The sequence below is a fragment of the Mandrillus leucophaeus genome, unplaced genomic scaffold (genome assembly GCF_000951045.1).
Source record: "Mandrillus leucophaeus isolate KB7577 unplaced genomic scaffold, Mleu.le_1.0 Scaffold354, whole genome shotgun sequence".
NCBI classification, from domain to species: domain Eukaryota; kingdom Metazoa; phylum Chordata; class Mammalia; order Primates; family Cercopithecidae; genus Mandrillus; species Mandrillus leucophaeus.
This window is the reverse complement of record NW_012103743.1, coordinates 116,161-133,184: the sequence shown is the minus strand read 5'-3', so window position 1 is coordinate 133,184 and position 17,024 is coordinate 116,161. Positions and strand designations below refer to the sequence as shown.

At 41.9% G+C, this 17,024-nt stretch overlaps 1 protein-coding gene across 1 annotated transcript in view; it reads right to left on the bottom strand.

Moving 5' to 3' along the window:
* Positions 1–4,812: 4,812 nt before the first annotated feature.
* LOC105546340 (olfactory receptor 1J1) overlaps positions 4,813–17,024 on the bottom strand; it is a 17,567-nt gene continuing 5,355 nt past the window's right edge. The window contains exon 2 of the mRNA XM_011989521.1: positions 4,813–4,903. Within this exon, the coding sequence (XP_011844911.1) occupies positions 4,813–4,903 (91 nt within the window). The remainder of the gene's footprint in view (positions 4,904–17,024) is intronic.

Sequence of the window (17,024 nt, the reverse complement as noted above, 5' to 3'; positions counted from 1 at the left end):
AAAAAAAAAAAAGAATCTTTCCTTCATCTTGACCTTAGATAACCTCATGATATGTACCAAGGCAATGATCTTTTTGCAATGAATTTCCCAGTGTTCTTTGAGCTTCTTGTATTTAGATGTCTAGCTCTCTAGCAAAGCTGGGGAAGTTTTCCTCAATTATTCTGTCAAAAATATTTTCCAAACTTTAGATTCCTCTTCTGTCTCAGGAACACCAATTATTCTTAGGTTTGGCTATTTAACATAACCCCAAACTTCTTGGGGGCTTTGTTCATTTTTTAATTTGTTTTTTCTTTGTCTTTGTAGGATTGGGTTTATTCAAAACCCTTGTCTTTGAGCTCTGATTTTCTTTCTTCTACTTATTTGATTGTATTGCTGAGAATTTCCAGTGCATTTTGCATTTCTCTAAGTGTGTCCTTCATTTTCAGAAGTTGTGATTATTTTTTATTTATGCTATCTATTTCACTGGAGATTTTTCCATTCATATCCTCTATCGTTTTTTGATTTCTTAACTTGGACTGCATCTTTCTCTGGTGCCTCCCTGATTGGCTTAATAGTTGATCTTCTGAATTCTTTTTCTGGCACTTCAGAGATTTCATCTTTGTTTGGATCCATTGCTGGTGAGCTGGTGTGATTTTTTGGGGTTGTTAAAGAACCTTGTTTTGTCATATTGCCAGCACTGTTTGGTTCCTTCCCATTTGGGTAGACTATGTCAGAGGGAAGTCTGGAACTCAAAGGCTGCTGTTCGGATCCTTTTGTCCCACAAGGGTGTTCCCTTAGTGTTGTGCTCTCTCCTTTTCCCCCGAGATAGAGCCTCCTGAGAGCTAAACTGCAGTGACTGTTGTTTCTCTTCTCAATCTGGCCACCCAGTGGAGCTACTGGACTCTGGACGGCTACTGGGGAGTGTCTGCAAAGAGTCATTCGATGTGATCCCTCTTCAGGTCTCTCAGCCGCGGATACCAGCACCTGCTCCAATGGAGGTAGCAGGGGAGTGAAGTGGACTCTGTGAGGGTCCTTGTTTGTATTTTTGTTAAGTGTGCTGGTTTTGTGTTGATCTCCAGCCAGGAGGTGGCACTTTCAAGAGCACATCGGCTATATCAGCACATCAGCACATCAGTATAGGGAGGATTAGGCAATGGGTGGGGCCATAGGGCTCTCAAGGGATTATGTCCTTTGTCTTTGGCTACCAGGTCAGCTAGAGAAAGACCATCAGGTGGGGGCACATCTGAGCTCAGGCTCTCCTTTGGTGAGGCTTGTCGTGGCTGCTGTGGGGGTTGGGAGTGTGGTTCCCAGGCCAATGGAATTATGTTCCTAGGGGGAGTTTGGTTGCTTCTGCTGTGTCACACAGGTCCCCAGGGAAGTGGGGGAAAGCCAGCAGTCACAGGTCTCACCCAGATCCCATGCAGCCCACAGCCTGAAAGGCTGGTCTCACTCCCGAGGTGGCCCCCTGCTCCTGCCACCCACCCCTGCAGCGAGTTTATTTCTAGGTAGCCGGTGAGCAGGGCTGAGAATGTTCTGCAGGCTCCAAGCCTCTCAGCTGAGAAAACAAGCAAACTCACAGGTCTTCAGCTGTCCCACGGAGCCTATAGCGGCAATTCACCTCCCTCAGAGGGTCTGTGGATTCTCTCAACTTTCCTGGTATGTTATTGTGGTGGTTCTTAGAGCAAAAGCTCATGGTGTGTGTCTACTCATGCTGCTCTGTCTGTCCTAGTGGGGGCTGCAAGTTAGTTTTGCCTCCTATCCTCCATTTTCCCTCTATTGGAAGTACTCTTGAAGTGAGAGTACCTTTGAAAAAGATTAGTGACTCTTGGAACCGGGTGAGGAACCGGGTGAGGTAACCACAATTGATCCCTTTGCAATCTAAGCTTCCATGGATCATCTTTCTTCTGCCCAGGTAAATCATCTCTCAGATTGTGTTCCCTCCCTTAGGTAGCACCTCTCTGTTAACTTATTCAGGATCTGATTGGATTAAGATGCCTTGCATCTTTTCTGGGACTCAGACTTTTTGTCTTTTTTGGCAAGTCCTTTTTTTAGAAAGACAGTTTGTCTTTCTGGTCCTGGTAAGTGCACTTTTGGTTCAGTTTTGTTCTGACTAGTTCGTGTGTGCTTATACTTTCATTTGTTTCTTGATTCTTTTCTTCCTCTATTTCTGAACATCTTTTGAAAGAAAAATTTACTTTCTCAAAAATAGGCACGATTTGACCGTTTAAAAGCCATTAGGGCAATTGCCGCCATTCTTTTTTTTTTTTTTTTTAATTATTATACTTTGAGTTCTAGGGTACATGTGCATAATGTGCAGGTTTGTTACATATGTATACTTGTGCCATGTTGGTGTGCTGCACCCATCAACTCGTCAGTTACATCAGGTATAACTCCCAATGCAATCCCTCCCCCCTACCCCCTCCCCATGATAGGCCCCGGTGTGTGATGTTCCCCTTCCCGAGTCCAAGTGATCTCATTGTTCAGTTCCCACCTATGAGTGAGAACATGCGGTGTTTGGTTTTCTGTTCTTGTGATAGTTTGCTAAGAATGATGGTTTCCAGCTGCATCCATGTCCCTACAAAGGACACAAACTCATCCATTTTTATGGCTGCATAGTATTCCATGGTGCATATGTGCCACATTTTCTTAATCCAGTCTGTCACTGATGGACATTTGGGTTGATTCCAAGTCTTTGCTATTGTGAATAGTGCCGCAATAAACATACGTGTGCATGTGTCTTTATAGCAGCATGATTTATAATCCTTTGGGTATATACCCAGTAATGGGATGGCTGGGTCATATGGTACTTCTAGTTCTAGATCCTTGAGGAATCGCCATACTGTTTTCCATAATGGTTGAACTAGTTTACAATCCCACCAACAGTAAAAGTGTTCCTGTTTCTCCACATCCTCTCCAGCACCTGTTGTTTCCTGACTTTTTAATGATCGCCATTCTAACTGGTGTGAGATGGTATCTCATTGTGGTTTTGATTTGCATTTCTCTGATGACCAGTGATGATGAGCATTTTTTCATGTGTCTGTTGGCTGTATGAATGTTTTCTTTTGAGAAATGTCTGTTCATATCCTTTGCCCACTTTTTGATGGGGCTGTTTGTTTTTTTCCTGTAAATTTGTTTGAGTTCTTTGTAGGTTCTGGATAATGGTGCTGGGAAAATTGGCTAGCCATAAGTAGAAAGCTGAAACTGGATCCTTTCCTTACTCCTTATACGAAAATTAATTCAAGATGGATTAGAGACTTAAATGTTAGACCTAATACCATAAAAATCCTAGAGGAAAATCTAGGTAGTACCATTCAGGACATAGGCATGGGCAAAGACTTCATGTCTAAAACACCAAAAGCAACAGCAACAAAAGCCAAAATTGATAAATGGGATCTAATTAAACTAAAGAGCTTCTGCACAGCAAAAGAAACTACCATCAGAGTGAACAGACAACCTACAGAATGGGAGAAAATTTTTGCAATCTACTCATCTGACAAATTGCCGCCATTCTATGAGGGATGCCAGCATCTGAAGAAAAAAATCTCTTGTGTCAGGATAAACTAGTGCACAAACAGCCCAAGTTACCACTAGGGGGCCTGCCAGTCTCAAGAAAAATTTTGCGCGTCTAGGGAAAACTTGGTCATGGGACAGGCAATGAAAGTGCAGATTGTTTGCCAAGTAAAACAAAAATCCGGTGCCAGGCACACTGTAAAAGAAAACACCAGTCCAAACGCCTATCATTCCCTGACAGGGGTCTGCTCATAAAGCTTTCTTTTACTTTCAAGAGATTAGTAAGCAGAATGGGATCCCAAAATTCTAAAGCACGTAATTATAATCCCCCTGGGACCCCTGCTGGCTCTATGTTTAAAAAATTATGGTCCTCTGTCTTGTGCACAATTTTAAATCAATAGCTATAGCACACAAAAACTAATTTGGATCCTCAGTGGTCATACTGGGGGGCATTTGAGCTCCCCAAACTTGTTTGGTTAGAACAAAATTAGAAGACTGTGGTCCTAACATTAAACAATCTGAATGGGAGACATACTTTAATTTGTACCTCAAAGCTTCTAAGTATGTTCAGGATTCTACGATTGCCTCCTTATGAGATACCATGGCAAAATTAACTGAGACAAGCAAATAGTTAAGGAAGGACAAGGCTGGAGGATCCCATACTTGTTCCTCATTGGAAAAGACTCCTCTTCCTTTTCCCCTGTTCCTTCTCTCTATTTCTTCTTTAAGTGAATTACCTTTCCCTATGGATTCCTCAGCTCCCACTATCTCTGAATCTGGTCCTGTTAAAACCTATCCCTTTAATGTTAAATTCACTGATCATTCCTCTAAATTCTAAATTTCTTTTGTTCCTTGGAGCAAGGCTGAACTTTAAGCCATTGTCACAGAATTCCCAAAGGTCATGGAGGACCTTTCCAATTTGCTGATAAAATTAACACAGTATTATAATTCTGACTTATCATCCAGGTTTTTCTCACCTGTGTCAGTTGGTTCATACAGTTTTTGTGAAGGTCAGGCCCAATATTGAATGGCCCAGGCTCCTTGATGTGACCCTGAGAGGGCTTTAGGTAAAAACACCCCCAAAGACTATAACAGAGCCTGAAGCATAGTGAGCAAGCAAGCGAACAAACCGAACAAAAACAACAAAACTTCATAAGGCTATTCTTGAGGCTTTTCCTGAAACCTGAGACTGGAATAAAATCCAAGACTGTACCCAAGAACCTAATGAACTAGATTAGGACTATTACAGTTGGCTCCAGGTTGTATTTGTAAAAAATTCTGGATTACCTATGGATGCTGAATCTACTCAATTAGCCTGCAATTCTAAGTCTGCGAATGGCCTTTCTCAATAACTTTCTCAGCTACATGGAACACTTCTGATTTAGTTAATCTGGCAAATAAGCTTGCCTGCACCCTGAGGACAGAACTAAAAAGATAACCACTAGCATTCTTAATCTTCAATTATAGGAAACGGAGGCTCCCAGACATAACACTAGGCAGAGACTCCCTGGGCTGTGCCAATGTTCCAGACAGCTGGAAGAGAGATTGCTGCAAAAGAAAGAGGAAATTTCATTCTCAACTCCCCCTATCTTCTCTCACATCTGAGACCACTCTCAGTGAAGGGGCTCCAAAGACATTTGGGGGATTTTCTCAGTTCTCCCACTTAATTTGCTGAGTGAAATGATCCTTCAAATTAGGAGTGTGGTTTTGTGTGTGTGTGTGTGTGTGTGTGTGTGTGTGTGTGTGTGTTTGTTTTTGAGATAGAGTTTTGCTCTTGTCTCCCAGGTGGAGTGCAGTGGCGCAATCTTGGCTCACTGCAACCTCTGCCTCCTGGGTTCAAGCTATTCTCATGCCTCAGCCTCCCAAGTAGCTGGGATTACAGGTGCCCACCACCATACCGAGCTAATTTTTGTATTTTCAGTAGATATGGGGTTTCACCGTGTCGGGCAGACTGGTCTTGAACTCCTGACCTCATGAACCACCCGCCTCAGCCTCCCAAAGTGCTAGATTACAGGCATGAGCCGCCGCAGCCAGCTGGGAATGTGGTCTTAACTGTGCTCATAAATGCCACAGCAATATTTTTCATTCTTAATCACCCTAGCCTCAGTGAGCCCCTGCCCCAGAGTAATAAAAAAATTACAAGTGGTGAGAGTTTCCATCAAGTCATTGACTGCTTTTGTTTCACAGCCTATTTCTTTTCATCTTGGCCTTCTCTCCAAGACACCCACACCTTTTGCTTGTTAATTCTGCTCTGGTCCACCACCTTGGATGTGATTTTTTTTGAAAAATACCATGCTAAAATTTCTTTTTCCCAAAAGGGGGAAATAATTTTAGAATTTGATAAACTAAACCGTCCTCACTCAACAGACCCCGAATTCTGTCATTTGTTAGGTCATTCCCTGTTCAGAAAACAAAAATAATGTCACTCATTTAGTGCTGAATCAAATACCTGTCTCTTTATAGGTAAAATATTTCATTGATATTTTCAAAATTCATAGTGTACCTTTTATTAAAATCCAGATTAACCTATTAAAACCCTTGCTTAATATTAAAGAGCCACTAAACCAGATGGCAATGCAAGGTATTAAACCTATTATAAAAGAATATAAAAAACAGTCTCATTATTCTCTGTACCCGTCCTTGGGGTACCCTAATCCTACCTACTAAAAGGCCAAACAACCATGGGAGGAGGTTTGTTCAGGAGCTCTCTCTGAGTAATAAACCATAGTATTATTACAAAGCACCCAGTGGTTCCAAATCCCCATACTGTATTAAACCCAGTACCCATTGATAGCAGATTTTTCACCATCACTGATCTGTGTATTACATTATTTATTATTTCAGGGGATCAAGCCAACCAATATCTTTTTGCTTTTACCTGGGAAGGCCAATATCTTTTTGTCTTCACCTGGACAGTAATGCCTCAGGGTTTTACTGAAAGTTCTTCTATTTTCTCAAATATTAAAGGCAGACTTAGAGGATGTAATTTTTCTTCAAGGCTCTTCTTTACTACAATATGTAGATGACTTCCTTCCTTGCTCTCCTTCACAGGCAGCCTGTGAAAAAGACAGTATATATCTATTAAAGCAAGTGGCTGCTTAAGGTCATAGTGTCTGTAAAGAAAAACTGCAGTGAGTAACAACTCAAGTGAAATAATAAAGCCATTTAATTTCAGAGAATGAATTACATTTAGAACCAGACCAGATTCAAGGCATTTTACAATTTCCTCAGCCCAAAACAAATGCCAGCTTTGTGAGTGGGTTTCTTGGATTCACTGACTACTTTTGAAACTGAATTCCTAACTTTTCTCTTCCGGTCCAACTCCTATGTACTTTATATAAATTTACCAAACCTAACCCCATTACCTGGACAAAATCATAAGGGTAAGTTTTTAAAAAGTCAAAGGAGAAATTGATAAATTCTCCAGTTCTAGGTAATCCTAAGTAAAAACTCCTTTTTTTTTTCTCTTTCTCTATGAAAAGGAAGAAAATACTTCAGGGATCTTAGCCCAAAAGCATAGAGGCCTACACCATCCTCCAGGATACTACAGTTGACAACTGGATCCCATCTCCTGTGGATTCCCTCTCTGCCTAAGAGCAGTCCCTGCTGCATCCCTGTTAGTCAAGGCAACTGAGAAGATAGTCATGGGATCCTCCCGACTGTGTTTTTTTTCATGCCATGGAAGCCCTTTTATACTGTCATCACACTCAGCATTTTTCTGCTAGCTGGCTAACCTCCTATGAGCCTCTCCTATTTACTATTCATCATATTATTCAATCATGCTCCAATAACCTTAACCCTGTGGCTCTCTGGACCTTTCCTTCAGATGAAACACCACGTGACTGCTTAACTCTGACAGACTAGCTTTTATTTTTTCATTTTTTACTTTTTAAATTTTTTATTATTATTATACTTTAAGTTCTAGGGTACATGTGCATAATGTGCAGGTTTGTTACATATGTATACTTGTGCCATGTTGGTGTGCTGCACCCATCAACCCATCAGCACCCATCAACTCGTCATTTACATCAGGTATAACTCCCAGTACAATCCCTCCCCCCTACCCCCTCCCCATGATAGGCCCCGGTGTGTGATGTTCCCTTTCCCGAGTCCAAGTGATCTCATTGTTCAGTTCCCACCTATGAGTGAGAACATGCGGTGTTTGGTTTTCTGTTCTTATGATAGTTTGCTAAGAATGATGGTTTCCAGCTGCATCCATGTCCCTACAAAGGACACAAACTCATCCATTTTTATGGCTGCATAGTATTCCATGGTGCATATGTGCCACATTTTCTTAATCCAGTCTGTCACTGATGGACATTTGGGTTGATTCCAAGTCTTTGCTATTGTGAATAGTGCCGCAATAAACATACGTGTGCATGTGTCTTTATAGCAGCATGATTTATAATCCTTTGGGTATATACCCAGTAATGGGATGGCTGGGTCATATGGTATTTCTAGTTCTAGATCCTTGAGGAATCGCCATACTGTTTTCCATAATGGTTGAACTAGTTTACAATCCCACCAACAGTGTAAAAGTGTTCCTATTTCTCCACATCCTCTCCAGCACCTGTTGTTTCCTGACTTTTTAATGATTGCCATTCTAACGTGTGAGATGGTATCTCATTCTGGTTTTGATTTGCATTCTCTGATGACCAGTGATGATGAGCATTTTTTCATGTGTCTGTTGGCTGTATGAATGTTTTCTTTTGAGAAATGTCTGTTCATATCCTTTGCCCACTTTGTGATGGGGTTGTTTGTTTTTTTCTTGTAAATTTGTTTGAGTTCTTTGTCGGTTCTGGATATTAGCCCTTTGTCTGATGAGTAGATTGCAAAAATTTTCTCCCATTCTGTAGGTTGCCTGTTCACTCTGATGGTAGTTTCTTTTGCTGTGCAGAAGCTCTTTAGTTTAATTAGATCCCATTTGTCAATTTTGGCTTTTGTTGCCGTTGCTTTTGGTGTTTTAGACATGAAGTCCTTGCCCATGCCTATGTCCTGAATGGTATTACCTAGGTTTTCTCCTAGGGTTTTTATGGTATTAGGACAGGCCAGCTTTTAATTCCTTGGGAGCGATTCCCGTGGACAATGCTGAGTTGTCCTGGTTTACAGATAGCTCACAAGAATGACTCCGGCAAGTATTGTGCAGGCTGTGCAGTCATGACTTCCTTTGAGACTGTAAAAGCAGCTCCTTTAGTACTAGCTACTTCAGCCCGGCAGGCTGTTTGCCCTCACTAGAGCTTGAATCCTTGCTAAAGAAAAGACAATGTTTATGTAAGCAGCAGGTAAGTGATATGGTTTGGCTCTGTGTCCCCATCCAAATTTCATATTGAATTCCCATGTGTTGTGGGAGGGACCCAGTGGTAGATAATTTAAATCATGAGGGCGGTTTCCTCCATACTGTTCTTATGGTAGTGAGTAAGTCTCATGAGAGCTGATGGTTTTATCAGGGGTTTCTGCTTTTGCATCTTCTTCATTTTCTCTTGCCACCACCATGTAAAAAGTGCCTTTCACCTCCCACCATGATTCTGAGGCCTACCCAGTCATGGGGATCTGTAAGTATAATTAAACTTCTTTTTCTTCCCAGTCTTGGGTCTGTGTTTATCAGTTGCATGGAAATGGACTAATATAGTAAATTGATACTGGAAGTAGGGCACTGCTGAAAGATACCCAAAAATGTGGAAGTGACTTTAGAACTTGGCAACAGGCAGAAGTTAGAACAATTTGGAGGGCTCAGAAGAAGACAGGAAAATGTGGGAAAGTTTGAAACTCCCTAGATACTTGTTGAATGGCTTTGACAAAAATATTGATAATGATATGGACAATGAAATCCAGGCTGAGGTAGTCTCAGATGGAGATGAGTAGCTCGTTGGGAACTGGAGCAAAGATGACTCTTGTTATGTTTTTGTAAAGAGACTGGTGGCATTTTGCCTCTGCCCTAGAGATTTGTGGAACTTTGAACTTGAGAGAGATGATTGAGGGTATCTGGCAGAAGAAATTTCTAAGCAGCAAAGCACTCAAGAGGTGACTTGGGTGTTTTAAAAGGCATTCAGTTTTAAAAAGGAAGCAGAGCATAAAAGTTTGGAAACATTTGCAGCCTGACAATGTGATAGAAAAGAAAATTTTACCTTCTGAGGAGAAATTCAAGCCAGCTGCAGATATTTACATAAATAATGAGCAGCTGAATGTTAATCTCCAAGACAAGGGGGAAAGCGTCTCCAGGGCATATCAGAGACCTTTGCAGCAGCCTCTGTCATCACAGACCTGGAGGTCTAGGAGTGAAAAATGGTTTTGTGGGCAGGGCCCAGGGTTCCCATGCTGTGTGCAGTCTAGGGACTTGGTGTCCTGCGTCCTAGCCCCTCCTGCTAGCTGAAAGGGGCCAATGTAGAGCTTAGGCTATGACTTCAGATGGTGCAAGCTTTGAGCCTTGGCAGCTTCCATGTGGCGTTGAGCCTGTGGGTGCACAGAAGTCAAGAATTGAGGTTTGGGAACCTCTTCCTAGATTTCAGATCTAGGAAACACCTGGATGCCCAGGCAGAAGTTTGATGCAGGTGCGGGGATCTCATGGAGAACCTTTGCTAGGGCAGTGCAGAAGGGAAATGTGGGGTTGGAGCCCCCACAGAGTCCCTACTGGGGCACTGTTTTTGAATGGCTTTGACATTGTCCTAGTGGGACTGTGAGAAGAGGGCCACTATCCCCCAGACCGCAGAATTGTAGAGCCACCCACAGCTTTCACCAGGTACCTGGAAAAGCCACAGACACTCAATGCCAGCCTGTGAAAGCAGCTGAGAGGGAGGCTGTACTCTGCAAAGCCACAGAGGTGGAGCTGCCCAAGACTTATGGGAACCCACCTCTTACATCAGCATGACCTGGATGTGAGACCTGGGGGCAAAGGAGATCATTTTTCAGCTTTAAGATTTCACTGCCCTGCTTGATTCAGACTTGCATGGAGCCTGTACCCCTTTGTTTTGGCCAATTTCTCCCATTTGGAATGGCTGTATCTATCCAATACCCGTACCCCCGTTCTGTCTAGGAAGTAACCAGCTTGCTTTTGATTTTACAGGCTCATAGGAAGGAGGGACTTGCCTTGTTTCAGATGAGACTTTGGACTGTGGGCTTTTGGGTTAATGCTGAAAAGAGTTAAACTTTGAGGGACTGTTGGGAAGGGTTGATTGGTTTTGAAATGTGAGGACATGAGATTTGGAGGGTTCAGGGGTGGAATAATATGGTTTGGCTCTGTGTCCCCTCCCAAATCTCAACTTGAATTGTGTCTCCCATAATTCCCATGTGTTGTGGGAGGGACCCAGTGGGAAATAATTTGAATCATGGGGGCTGTTTCTCCCATACTGTTCTCATGGTAGTGAATAAGTCTCATGAGATCTAATGGTTTTATTAGGGCTTTCTGCTTTCTCATCTTCTCTTGCTGCTGCCATGTAAGAAGTGCCTTTTGCCTCCTACTGTGATTCTGAGACCTCCTCAGCCATGTGGAATTGTAAGTCCAATTAAACCTCTTTTTCTTCCCAGTCTCAGGCATGTCTTTATCAGCAGCATGAAAATGGACTAATACAGTAAGCCTTTGGAGTTGTTCATAATTTTGATATGGTTTAGAAGTAAAGAGGTTTCCTCACTTCCAATGGAAACAAAATAAAGAATGGCCCTTATCTGCAAGAATTATTAGATGCTATACAGTTACCTGATGCCCTAACCATGATCAAAGTCTCTGGCGTTTCAAAATTAGACACTATGGAATCTAGGGAAAATCAGTTTGCTGATAATGCAGCAAAGAATGCTGTCCTTAAAAGATCCTACTGATCAAATTTCTATCATGGCCCAACTAGAAAAGTTCCCCCCAAATAATTCTGAAACAATTGCTAAAGAAGCACAGAATTGGGCACCTGGGACCCCCCCCAAAAAATTGGAAAATAGTGGATACTGATTCACTGATAAAGATATACTTTGATTTGGGCCGAATAAACAAACCTGTCCTGCCAGTCTCCATGAAATTTCCATTGTTTACTACTGTACATAACTTAAGCCACTGGACTACATAAAATATGTTTACTTCTATAAAACAATACTGGTCGAGTACCATCAATAAAGCAGTCAAAAAATACTTATTTTACTCTGTCCTACATTCCCTAAATCCAATCCTGGGAATCTGGGGTGCATAACCCTGGACATTTTAACCTCCTTAATGGGCCATTCAAAGTTGGATTATATCCAGCTCCCTCCCTTGCACGGATACAAATATGTGTTAGTCTTGATCTGCATGTTCTCCCACTGGATTGAAGCATTCCTCTGAAGACAAGCCACGACATTAGCCATAAAGTCCTGTTAGAAAAGATAATCCATACCAGGGCCTCACTTGAGCTCCTGTCCTAAGCTCCCAGCAACTGATGGCCTCTCTTGAGTTCCTCTCTTGAGCTCCCAGTAACTGAGGAACTAATTTTACAGAACAAGTTATAATACAAATGTGGGCTATCTGGCCAATCTTACAGCACTTTAATTGTGCTTATCATCTCCAGCCCTCTGGACTAGTTGAAATGCGCCAACAGTACTCTTAAGACCCAACTGGCAAATTTTGTAGAAACCTTATGCTTACCGTGGCCAAAAGCCCTGCCTATAGTGCTTCAGAACTAAAAGGTCTCTCTTTGGAATACATAAGATCTCACAATTCACAATTATTACTGGGCACCCCATGCATTTGGCCCCAACTTCAAAGACCCAGAGTTCATAAAAGGTGAAATGCTTCAATATTATAAAGGTATAATCAAGGCTATGGATAAAAATCATGCTCTGGTAAAACAGTCTTTCCACCGTGCATCCCCAGGAGATGAAGACCTAAAACATCATAATTTACAATCAGGAGATATTGTCTATTTGAAAAGACATTTAAAAAGACTCCATCCAACCTCACTGAGAGGCCAATTTCCAGTCCTGTTAACCAACCCTTGTGCTGCCAAGCTTAAAGGAATTGATTCTTGGATATATGTATCTTATCTAAGGAAAACATCACTCCTCAGTGGACCTGCACTCCTGTCAATGAATTAACACTAAAAATTTCTAAGAATTGAACTTAGTTTATAAAACTAAAAATTTCTAAGATTTGAAGCAGATGGCATCTGTTTCTCCCAAGATGTTTGGATGACTTCTGTATACCCTTTCCTTATTTCTAATTCTTATTTTATCTTATCCATTTTTTTTCCCCTGGAAGACGATATGCCTGTCCACATTTCCCAGTCTGTTGCTACAGGAGAAAACTTACTGATTGTTGGATCTGTCATAAGGAATCCTGATCTGTTCATGACTCTAGTGATCTTTTAGTACAATCTGTAACAAATTTTGCTAACATCTCAGCTCTAACCTCCTGTACAAAGTGTATAATGGGACCGTCCTATAAGGTTAAACTTTCTCATTCACCTTCTACTCCTGTCCCCTGTCTTAACGACTCAAAACAATGGTCTCCTAGTTGGGCCCTAGAGATGTGGAATGAATAATCTCTCTTAAAGTATTCCTTGGGTCTCTTTACAATATGTAAGAAAACTTGTTGGGACTGATTTTAAGAGGAAGGGCCGTTAGCAGTTTATAGTAATATAACTGATCCCTGGTTTAATCCTGCCATACACAGAAAATTTACATATGGAAGAATTCTTTGTTTTCTTATCAGATATATTTAGTTTTGTGGGTGGGATATGTCAATATGGGCCTCTAGATATTTAGACACTTGGGCAATGGGAGGCTAATGTGTGTTGGGATGTTTTGTTTCTCTGTTGTCAATGCATAATAGATCTGAAACTGGTCATGCCCCTCTTATTTTATCAAAGGGTTAAACATGAGTTACCAGGTGGGCATGGGACTCTGGATTGCTTCCTTTGTCAGATCTTTTGTATAATGGTATGATATAGCCACTAATGAAGAAATGGTAAAAGATTGATTTGCTACCCTAGGAATTCTTGCAGACTTCACTGCAAGTATACAATAGCATTCATTGGCTTCTCTTGCCAGAGTAGTGTTGACAGAATTGCTCTTGATTATCTATTAGCTGAGCAAGGTGGTATCTATGCGATTGTTAATACTGCATGTTGTACCCAGGTTAACTCCTCCAGATAAGTTGAAGCTCAGTTACATAAACTAAAAGAACAAGTCCATCTGGCTACAAGTCTCACCCATTTCTCTGGGGTCATTTTATCTATTTAGCGGGTTGCCTTTGTTCATGGCTCAAAAGCATCATGCAAACTGGACTCATCATATTGCGGCTGTTTTTGCTCTGTATTTTCCTTTTTAACCTATGTAACTGTTGTCTGTTAAATCTTTGCAGAAGTACAACTCCTGACAAAATAATGTTGGCCCAGCAATTTGAGATGATAGTCAATGCCCATGGAACAGACAAAATTAAATTTAATGATGAAATCCAGATGAGATAAGCCTAAGAATTTCACCTTCTGGCCTCCTTCTTGCTCAAATTTGGCTAAAAGGGTCTTGAGACTGACTTCCAGATGTTTATCACCTCCGCCTGATGTGGGATGAGATCAACTAACTACAACAGGTCTATCCCAGCACCAACGGACAATTCAAACCAGGCTACAGGCTAGTTGATGAATGATATTTTTAGAGAAAAATTGTTATCAAAAGAGGGAAATGTGAAAGTTGCCAATATCAGGATGAAATAACTTTTGTCACACCTAGAAAAAATAGGGCTGGGAAGGTATGAAGGAGAGGGGGCTCATGCTTACATGTCTGAGATAAGAACTATTTCCAAGAACTTTCTAAGAACTCCAGAAGACATCTCTATGCATTGTCTGCTTTGCACAGCTTGCACGTTTCACACATATACATATGTTTCTATGACAAGGTTTATCACTAGACATTCTTTAGGACTGCAGTAATTCAGACAACATGCTCTCAGATAGCCATTTGCACAGTAACAGCATTTTCACCAATGAACTGATGACAACTTTAGCTTTGAGCCTCTGGAGCCAGTGAATTCCATGTCTAAGCGGCTGACACAAACCTCTTCCTTCTTGCCAGTGAGAGCTTTCCTGTACTCTGCCCTCACCAGATGCACTGGTGGCTTGTCATTTTGTGCACCTTGGGTTATAATCCTCATTTCTCATTCTTGAATAAACTCAACATATTTGGACATTCCTCACTACCTTTTTTTCCCCTAGGTGAACACTTGGCAGGACAATAGGCAGACAAGGAGCAGCTACATCCTCCTCCATCCAGCATGGCAGGGACGGTTGGGGCAGGGCCTGGCTAGGAGATAGGGGTTGGAGGGTGGGACCAGAGGCAGGGTTAGGCATGGGGACAGCACCACTGTGGGGCCTACCTGGCTCACTGTCCACTACCAGGTACTGGGATCCCCAGTTATTTTATTGCCTTACCATGAAAAGAAGTGAAAGCATTCCCTAAACATAATTTCATCATTTTCTTTATCTCTCTCCCTTCACATTTCTTCTTTTCTATTGCTCTTTCTCTCATAAAAGCAAGGGATATATATCAAACTTGCTAAGTGGTTCTATTGAAGCTTCTTCCATTAATCTTGAGATAAAGAGAAAAACACCCCTCTCCCTGTTAGGAGGATTTGGGGTTCAGTATGCAGCTTTCTCTGAAAGAAAACTCAGAGAGTTTTCTTATCTTATCTTATCTCCAGCTCTCTTATCTCCAGCTCTCAGTTCTTTTTAGATCCACATTAGATTGAGAGGCTTGTGTTACCATATTGATTATTATTATTATTTCTTATAAATATCTTCATTTTGTGTGTCACAACTCACTTTAGTATCTGTTGTCTCCCAGGACTTGGTGCCTCAGTTAAAACTTCCAGTTTAATATCCTGACACATGCTACTCCCTCTTCCTGTGGTCATCAGAACAAGATAAAATCTTGTGTGTCTAGATAGTTCTCATCTGGTAAGATTCAGGTAAAGAAACACCTTCTCTGGGAAGTTGTTTATATCCTCTTCCATCAGGCTGAGCTAATTATTACTCCTCAAACCCACACAGTGTTCCACATAAACTATTATAGTCTTTGCTACACTGAGTCACTCTGGAATCAGATGCCAAGATTCAAGTCTTCCTTTCACGAACTATGTGATCTTGGGGTGTTCTTCCCCTTTTAGAGCCTGAGTTTTTTAAACTTACCTTTTGGAGTTTTTCTCAGGATTAAGTTAGATGATTTTAAGGTATATTGAGTTCTTAGATCAGTCCCTGAGAGAACTGAGGTGACACTTATTTTGTCACTGAACATCTGTATGTGTTTGGGGAGAAAGGAAGTGTGGGTTATATTCTGGAAGGGCAAGAAAGCAAGTGTGTTAATTATTATGTAAGGAGAGAGAAATGTCATATGTATTTCCTAAAATTTCTGAAAGGGCTTCAACTTCCTGGATATCTAGTGCCTGGGTGAAAAGAGGAGCCATATCTTCACAAAAGTGGAAAATTCCTAAGAAATAGACGTGTGAAGGGCCAGACACATTTTATAACAAGTTTAAAATTTGGGAAAGGTCAGCCGTGATGGCTTCATTTTCATAACAGCCAAAGTGACATAACATGCTCAGAATATTTTCCAATTCCATTACCCAAGAAAAGAACAAATAAAGTCCTATAAAACATATCCTATTTTACTATTCCCTCAGATGCAAGAATAGTATCAGGAAAGCATTTCAGAGTGACAGCTGTGGAAGGAAGACAAGTGAGATATATTTTCAATAATTTGTATTTTTCTATTATCGAGGAAAAATGTTACATGGGATGTTTTAAAAGAAAGGCAAGACTGTGGAGCAAGATGGCCGAATAGGAACAACTCCAGTCTCCAGCTCCCAGCATGAGTGACACAGAAGACAGGTGATTTCTGCATTTTCAACTGAGGTACTGGGTTCATCTCACTAGGGATTGCCAGACAATCGGTGCTGGTCAGCTGCTGCAGCCCGATCAGTGAGAGCTGAAGCCAGGTGAGACATCGCCTCACCTGGGAAGCGCAAGGGGGAAGGGGATCCCTTTTCCTAGCCAGGGGAACTGAAACACACAACACCTGGAAAATCGGGTAACTCCCACCCCAATACTGCGCTTTACCAAGGGTCTTAGAAAATGGGCACACCAGGAGATTATATCCCACACCTGGCCGGGAGGGTCACATGCCCAGGGAGCCTCCCTCATTGCTAGCACAGCAGTCTCTGATCTAACCACAAGGCAGCAGTGAGGCTGGGGGAGGGGTGCCCGCCATTGCTGAGGCTTAAGTAGATAAACAAAGTGGCTGGGAAGCTCCAACTGGGTGGAGCTCATAGCAGCTCAAGGAGCCCTGCCAGTCTCTGTAGACTCCGCCTCTGGGGACAGGGCACAGCTAAACAACAACAACAACAGCAACAACAACAACAACAGCAGCAGAAACCTCTGCAGATGCAAACGACTCTGTCTGACAGCTTTGAAGAGAGCAGTGGATCTCCCAACACGGAGGTTGAGATCTGAGAAGGGACAGACTGCCTGCCCAAGTGGGTCCCTGACCCCTGAGTAGCCTAACTGGGAGACATCCCCCACTAGGGGCAG